Genomic DNA, 8760 nt, shown 5'->3' on the forward strand with positions numbered 1-8760 from the left:
AAACAGGCAGAAATCGGGTCTTGGTGGTGGTTCTGGGTGCTTTTGTTTGTGAATGTCTAATCTACCTTGACGATGATAAGCCAGCAGTGTCAAGTGCAATTGTTTCAGCGAGCGCGTTTCAGCACTTCCACTCTACATCCGTGTTCAATAAATCTGTTCATTTTCACTGGACTATGCCTGTGTGTAGAATACTTCAAACCAAATAAATCTCCTCTTGAAGGCAACTCAACGACATTTGTTTAACTTGATCAAACAGATGACATCCACCCTTTCTCTTTCCCTCTATGCGGCTCCGTGTTTGCAATGTTCCCCGTGTCCTGGGCTCTTCCTGCTAGTTTACTAGGAACATACATTCAACACCACTTTCTAAAGTGTCAATAGACTCTCTATCCACAAGCCACTTCACATCAGGGGAGGCAGAAAAACCAGTGTGGGTGTGTTTGTGGGGTGGAAAGGGAGAGAGGTGCCCTTTAGAAGTCTGCTGCCATCCATCTCTGGCAGTTCAGTGTCCTCGAATGTGGTCCATGACTGGAATGACCCAGGTCTTGGTCTGGGAAGTAGCAAGAGAATCATTGAGGGACGGTGCGGTGGCTCACGCCTGTAATCTCAGCACTTTGGGAGGCCGAGGCGAGCGGATCATGAGGTCAAGAGATTGAGACCATCCTGGCCTACATGGTAAAACCCCATCTCAACTAAAAATACAAAAAAATTAGCCGGGCATGGTGGTGTGCGCCTGTAGTCCCAGCTCCTCGTGAGGCTGAGGCAGGAGAATTGCTTGAACCCGGGAGGCAGAGGTTGCAGTGAGCCGAGATCGCGCCTCTGCACTCCAGCCTGGGGCCTGGGGACCGAGCGAGACTATGTCTCAAAAGAAAAAAAAAATCATTGAAAGTCTGTGAGATCTGGATAGACACACCCCTGCTGCAGCCAAACCATTTGAGGGAGACTGTCTGCATATTCATATTAAAGGGTCACATTTTTAACAAGTTCCAAAAAAATCATGTGATTTTAGACCCAAGGCCAGAAAAATCCTGAGGGAAAAAATGCTTATTCCATCTTCCTATGATGAGGACTTTGTGTACCAGAGGTTGGTAGCTCAATTTTCCCTGAGTTTACCCACAATTTTATCATCTTCTTCAAACTCTTAAATTGGCCACACCTGGATGAAGAAAGCAACTATTTCAGAATCATTTTGACTAAATATTTGGATTTTTTTGTCACTTGAGTTTTTTCCACATCTTCCTATTTGGGCCTTGAGCACCTCTGGATAGCAATGTGCTTTGAAAGAGAAGCCTCTTCCAAAAGACTGTGATGGTTTCACACTGAAGACTGAAGTTGCTCTGCCCTAGAACTTTGTTTTTACTGGATTCTATTTTCTTATCATGATCAGTTACTAGTTCATATTTTCTGCTGAATTTTTTTAAAGGCACTGTTGATGAGATTGTGGCTTTTTCACCAAAAAAATACTAATTTGGCAAAAGTATATTGAAATTACCAATACTTACATTTTTTAAGTACTGTTTTTAATTTTTAATACTTTTAATTTTTTATTTTTTAATACTTTCTCATTTTTAATACTTTTCAAATACAAGAGCTGAACATGGCATGATAGGTAAAAAAAAAAAAAAAAAGGAGGGGGTAGAATATGACAGGCAGACATTTTTTAAATTTCGATAATTTCAAATTTTTTGTTTTTATCTAAACTACAAAAAGTTTTAATGAGTTATAAATTCAAAGGTCATTACAAAAAAAAACTTGTAGCTAAATCACAATGTAATTTTTGGATTATGATCTCAAAAAAATTGATTAATTGGGTGGCATTTCTGTGACGAAAGGTTTTTCAGCTCTTTCATCTTTCAAACCAAACAAAAACATGATGTGGAATCATCTCATTTTACCAAACAGTGTCATGCTCCCTTGAATGCATGACTAGAAAAAACTAATTAAAAATGAAAAACTTGACTGGGCGTGGTGGCTCAAGCCTGTAATCCCAGCACTTTGGGAGGCCAAGGCGGGCAGATCACAAGGTCAAGAGATCAAGACCATCCTGGCCAACATGGTGAAACCCCATCTCTACTAAAAATACAAAAATTAGCCAGGCAGGGTGGCACGTGCCTGTGGTCCCAGGTACTCAGGGGGCTGAAGTGGAAGAATCACTTGAACCCAGAAGGCGGAGGTTGCAGTGAGCCGAGATTGCACCACTGCACTCCAGCCTGGTGACAGAGCAATATTCCATCTCAAAAGAAAAAAAAAAAACACTTTATCTCATTATTAGGTTTGTATAAAAGAAAAAGTTTCTTTATCTAGATAGATAGACTGCTAGATATTCCTAAGTGTGGCAATAACTTGAAATTGTATAAAATGTCTCTCCAATATTCGTGATAGTTATGAAACTATTACAGAAGATCTATCTGCATTCGTTTTATGAGAGCCTGGCCCCCTTCTTTGCTAAATATGAAAGTTATCACTCTACTTGTCAGTTACCTAGAGTTAGACAGTAGACCATGTGTGCATACTTTAAAACAGCATTTTGTACATAAGAAATATATACAATGAGATGCATCCATTTTAAATATGAATAAATCAATCCTTGAGTAGCTGCAAGGTACCGAGGGTGAAGGACAGGTGCAGGGACTGGACACAGTTCATTTGTACGGACGTGAAGCTAGTCCATAGGGTACAATAACGGTGGATGCATGTAATTATGCCTTTGCTCAAGTTCGTGAAATAGACAACACCCAGGTGAATCCTAAGGAGAGCTGTGGTCTTGGAGTCAGGATGACGTGTCAATGTAAGCTAAATGATTGTAGCTCAAGGTCCCAATCTAGGGCAGAAAGCTGATAGTGAAGGGGCCTGTGCATATGCTGTAGGAGAGTATATCCGTAATCTCTGTTCCTTTGGCGCAATTTTGGTGTGAACCTAAAGGTTTTCTGTGAAATGAGATCTATTTTGAAACAGGAATGTAAACTTACTTTGTGAGTAGAGATTATCCTGGAATTTCCTGTTCTGTGTATGGTATGTGCATCCATGCATGGGTATAAAACTTCTACTCTTTTTCATTGTAATGACTTCCTTGATGGTCATGAAATGTAAACGTTCAGAATTTCTTTGGCACCCAGAATTTTACCTAACTCGCACCTCCCATCCTTCCCATGATGCACACTCCAGAGGTTCGTCCCTCCCTTGGGTGTGTGAAGAACCCGGGGACTTGATTGGCTTTTCATAGCCCTGATGAAGCAGTGAGTACAATGGAAGGTATCTGGGTGGGGCTAATGCAATCATCGGAACACCTTAAAAGAGGCCGGACTTCACTGAGACCACAGAGATCTCCACTCAGAAAGAGACAGCCTAGGAGGGAGACTCACTACCGCTGGTGTGCAGACCTAGGAAGCCCAGGACCCCCGGGAGACTGAGCAGTAGGGCCTCTGACCTGCAGACCAACGAGCTGGTAAGTCGGGCTGGGTTTCGGGGGCTAAGTGTGCGGGAGCGCCTTGCCCATGGATCTCAACTCACAGGCTTTCTGAATTTCGTCCACAGCCCCACCATCACAGCTGTCTGAAACCACCGCTGCCTGCTGTTGACCAGGCTCAGCCCAAGGACCGGAGAAAGGCCGAGGCCCCACACCATGGCGCGCACCAAGCAGACCGCCCGCAAAGCCACCACTGTGCAGGCCCCCAGGAAGCCCGTGGCCACCAAAGCCCCAGGCAAGAAGTGGCTGCCTATAGGAGGGATCAAGAAGCCTCACCGCTACCGGCCTGGCACCCTGGCGCTGCGCGAAATCAGAAAGTACCAGAAGTCCACGGAGCTGCTCCTGCACAAGCTGCCCTTCCAGCGCCTGGTGCGCGACGTCGCCCACCTCATCAGCCTGGACCTGCGCTTCCAGAGCGCGGCCATTGGCGCCCTGCAGGAGGCCAGCGAGGCCTACCTGGTCCGCCTCTTTGAAGACACCAACCTGTGTGCCATCCATGCCAGGCGTGTCACCATTATGCCCAGAGACATGCAGCTGGCCCTTCGCCTCCGCGGAGAGGGAGCTTAAGGGCCCAGGCTCCTGGGAAACGTTGCGCTCTAGCGGACTTCTTTTCTGTTTGGTTGTGTTTTGTTTTTCTCTTCTCCCTGTAACTGGTAGTTCTGATGTGAGAAGTTTTGTTCTGTTTTGGTTTCTTTTCCCTCCTGGGGTCCGGAGCCAGCTAAGCATAGGATTGCCACTGGAAACGCAGGCAGACGTCAGGTCGCTTCTGTTAGTAAATGCCTCATCTCCTTCGAGGCTCCTAAGGCAATAATGTCAAGTGGAAATGTCTCTGTGGCTAGTTTCAGTTCAACTCTATAAAACCGTAAAGTAATCTGGTTTTTTTCCTTTTCTATGTGTGCCTATGGGTTCTGTAAACAAAATAAATTTATTCATGAAAGCTAAAAGTGTTTATTGCATTTTATGAAACAGTAGACTCCAGGTATGCTTGGAGGTTTTATGTACGCAACTAGATGTTTTCAGTATTCTCTGTCTCCTGTGCTGTTTCTGCTTGTTTGCTATGAAAATACACTGAACTTTTTTTTCTAAAATTTGAATGGACTCTTCTATTTACAGGTTACTGCACATTGTGGACGCACATTGTGGGGTGTATGTGTGTGTTGCAGGGCGTCAGAGCCCCCTCCCCTCCCACTCCGGGAGTCCGATGCAGTCCATCCCAGAGTGCAGTCCCGGAGTGCGGTCATTGTCACGGGTGGGATGGCCAAGGCCTGGGTCAGGCAGGTTGTAGAAGAGGCTCTGGATATGTGTGACATATGGAAAGATTTGCCCTGCTGCAGTCCAAGCATTTGAGAAAGGCTGTCTGCACGTCCAAGGTTAAAGGCCACATTTTTAACAAGTACCAAAAAATCATGTAATTTCCAGCCCAAGACTAGAAAAGTAATCCCGTGCATGCAGAAGAAATACTGCTTCCATATTCCCATGACAGAAGACTCTGTGTGCTGGAACTGCCCTGGATTCACCCTCGATTTTAACATCTTCCTCAAACTCTGACACGATCTCCCTCCGACCATGAAAGCAGCCTTTTTCATAATAACTTTGACTAAATATTTGTTCCTCCTTGAGGGAATTGAGTCATTTTCCTACATCTTCCTACTTGGAAGAAGAAAAGTGCATGGTCCCTGAGCACCTTTTGAACAGATAGCCGCTTTGACAGAGAAACACCTCCTAAGTGACTACGATGGTTTCACACTGAAGCCTGAAGCTGCTTTGCCTTAGGATTTTTTTCTGAGTTTTATTTTCTCATCACCGTCAGTTACCAGTTCGTATTTTCTGTTGGATTTTTTTGAAAGGGATTACTGATGAGATTATGGCTTTCTCATAAAAAAAAAATACTACTTTGGTGAAAGTATATTAAAACAGTACTTTAATTTATATTAACAGTACTTGAATTTCCAATACTTACAAGTATAATAGTGGAACGTGGCATGGTAGGTGAAAGAGTGAGAAGTAGAATTTTGCAAACACCATTTTGCCAAATGTTAGCATGTTCCCTTGAATATGTGACCAAGAAAAACTAAGTAACTAGTGAAAAAAAGAAACATTATAATATCTATCTCATTAATAGGTTTGTTTAAAAAAAAATTTTTTTTTTAATACTAGCTACTTCTTGATATTCCTAGATATGGCAATAGCTTGAACTTTCATGAATCATCTCTCTAATATTTATGTTACTTAAGAAACTGTTACAAAAGATTTGACTGCATTCATTTTATAAAAACCCTGCCCTCTTCTCCCCTATATATGCATGTTAGCACTCAGCTTTGTACCCTCTTCCATAGAAAACACAAATCCATCAATTTATCATTTCTGCTTTTTTAGTTTGGGTACAACCTTTTGTCAGTTGTATTTTTAAACTTTTTACTTTGTACTTTTAAAGACTAGACCCTAGATAATATGTGTTTGGGAATAGCGGAGCTAGCTTGCTTAAACATTATTTGGGCATATGCTAAGTGTTTGTGGGGGGCAAAGGCAGCCAGTGAGGATATTAAGCTTATCCCAGAATACTAAATTATTGAAAATAGTCAAGCACAGTCTTTACTTGTTAGGAATTTCATCACCATCTTGTTAGCACCAATCAGACACCACATTTTTCTAGGCCGTCTCCAAATATACATTATGAGATAGACTTCAAGAGTGGTAATGAAGCTCCAGGAGAAACTTCATTGTCATTAACATGTAATACAACCAGCCATGAAAGCTGTCAAAGATTTCTCCTGGAAAGATACTGCTTTCTACGGATTCCTTTCTTCAGAGCTGTGGCCATATGATATTACATATTGAGATGATTGAATGCGTAAGGACACTGAACCTTCTCGGCTAATTCATTTTCCCTCTTTGAGAAACAACACAGTGGTCCCGCTCCTGAGCCGACCTCTGAGACCTTGATGGGAACTTGTTTCTGTGTCTTCAGCACTTCAGCTTTACTCAAACCCCACTCAAAGCATTGAGTTCCATGGAAGGCCAGAAAAACGTTCTAAGCTTGTGTGTGCCATCACCACTGTCGCCACTCTCCCCAGTGGCTCATCCCCCCTTGAGGCTGCTTGAGCCAGGTTCTCCTTACCTCCAGTGTTCAGAGACTGCTAGGCCTGCCACATCTGCCACCACACAGCTTCCAAACTCCTCAATGTCATGGGAAAGAAATGAGCTGAATGCAATCTAGAGACTGGGAGACTTTGAGTCTTGGATCACACTTCTTTTGGTTGCTCAAGCACTTTAATTCCTGAGAGACCCCTCCCATCTCCTTCAGTTCTTCCAAAATCCCATACCTTCCTTGTCTCTCTCTAAGACACACTGGTCTAATTTGCTGTATTTCTTTACAAAGAAGTTAGCAAAATAAAATGAAAGGTAAACAATGTCAGAATATGGAGGTATGAGACAGAATCGCCACGTATTTGGTAAAGTGTAGAAATTTATGTAATGCTCACCCAAAGATAGATTCCATGTACAGTAAGTCCCATTTTAAGAGCTAAAGCTGAGTGTATGAGGAAATAAAACAACATTTTGTGGGGGTATCTTTGGACTGAGGAAGAAAGAATAGCTGTTATTCTCCAGTGAGTATTAGAGCCAAACTGTGGGGGCTTTTAGACCCTTTTGCTCACACTGTGATTCAGGGGGCACATGGCAAAGGTAAACAGACTGAAACAGCCCGATGGGTATGTGCGAGCTGTGCTGAAGAGGTCCACAGCGATTCCATAATCAATCTCAGGTCCTTATGATGAAAAAGTACCCTTTTCCACAATAAAGGTAAAGTAGAGTGTGAAATAACTTTGTTAACTCCTGAGGAACCTGCTTTGTCTGATATTTTAATAACTTCTTTTCCTCTGTTACTGTACTCGGATTTGATTTTCTGAGCAGATCGCTGGTAGAATGAATAAAATCAAGAATACTCTGAAGCAATGTTTTGAACTAAATTTGGGTACCTGTAGAAGAACGGGTAGTATCATGTCACCATAGCAAACCTGAACTATCAATAGGCTCTATCTGTGTCTTTTAGACTGCTTAGTTGATCGTTGCAAATGGCTGTTTGCAGAAAGTTGGTTTTGGGATTGTTTCTGTCTGTCTAGTCTTATAAGATGCTTTATAATAATGTAAAGGATCACTTGCTGACATGAAGCATAGTAGGTAGGAATATGAGAATACTCAGAGAAGAGAAAATGATGCTTTGGGATTGTATCTTTATTTCTGCAGGCTGGAAAACAGTTTAACTGTTTGTATGATGACTCACCAAAATCCATACAAGAATTTAAAATACGTATAAGGACAACAATTCCAGTGTGCCTGCTCAAGACACAGCCTGCAGGGCAGAATATCACAAGGGAAAAGCTTTTGGAGGCTTCACTTGTCGAAACCCAGATATAAGCATTAAAGCTAAGACACAGCAACTCCCGGCTTCAGTAGGAAACCACACAAGTTTCTTGGAAGAGATTTTGCTCTCTGAAAGTAGCTGTCTACAGGATGATCAAGGCCTATGTAACTTTGCCTTCCAATGAGAAAGACACAGAAAAATGCCTCAATATGTCCTAGGAGGCCCAATTATTTAGTCAAGGTGCTTATGAAACAATGTCACAGTTTGAAAACAATATTAAGATCGTGGGTAAATCCAGGGTGGACTGAGATGGAGAAGCTCCAGTAAACACAGTCCTGTCATAAGAAGACGGGTGCAGCACCTCTTCCTGCACAAACAGATGTTTTTCTCTGGCCTTTGGCATTTCACAATAATAAAGAACATATTTCAGTGAAAATTTGACATTTTATGAAGTTGCATGTTACACAACTTAAATGTCTGAGCAAAAATCCCCAACTGATTCGGCAACAAGTCATTTATCAGGTACTTTGAGGATAAACTGGGCTGGTAAGGGGAATGTGGATATTTATGTCCATTTTTATATTATATACATGTATGTATACAGAGGTTGCAGAAAAGCACAAAAATATATATCACATTTGGAGAAAATTATGTTAGGTAAAAAGCATAAAATTAGTTCAGAAGAAAAAGTAGACGGTAAAATACCTGACTTTTAAATCTCTTTCATATATTTTTAAATGTTTGGTAGAAGATACGAAATTATTATTGTCACTACACTGAACATATTTAAAAGAGTGATCTAGTTATTTTATTTTTAAATAACAAAATTTACAATATGTCAAACATCTTTTACAACTATTTAAATTTGTAATGAAAACTTAGATGTCTACATAAAAATATGAGGACTATAAATATTTAAAAATTTTTAAAG

The 8760-nt window shown here is 41.6% G+C and overlaps 1 protein-coding gene across 1 annotated transcript; it reads left to right on the top strand.

Moving 5' to 3' along the window:
• Nucleotides 1–3622: 3622 nt before the first annotated feature.
• Nucleotides 3623–4033, top strand: LOC101045345 (histone H3.X-like). The gene has a single exon (XM_010330750.2). It carries the CDS (start codon nt 3623–3625, stop codon nt 4031–4033), a length of 411 nt encoding a protein of 136 aa, XP_010329052.2.
• The last annotated feature ends 4727 nt before the right edge of the window (nt 4034–8760 follow it).

This window comes from Saimiri boliviensis, chromosome 1 (genome assembly GCF_048565385.1).
Source record: "Saimiri boliviensis isolate mSaiBol1 chromosome 1, mSaiBol1.pri, whole genome shotgun sequence".
Taxonomy (NCBI): domain Eukaryota; kingdom Metazoa; phylum Chordata; class Mammalia; order Primates; family Cebidae; genus Saimiri; species Saimiri boliviensis.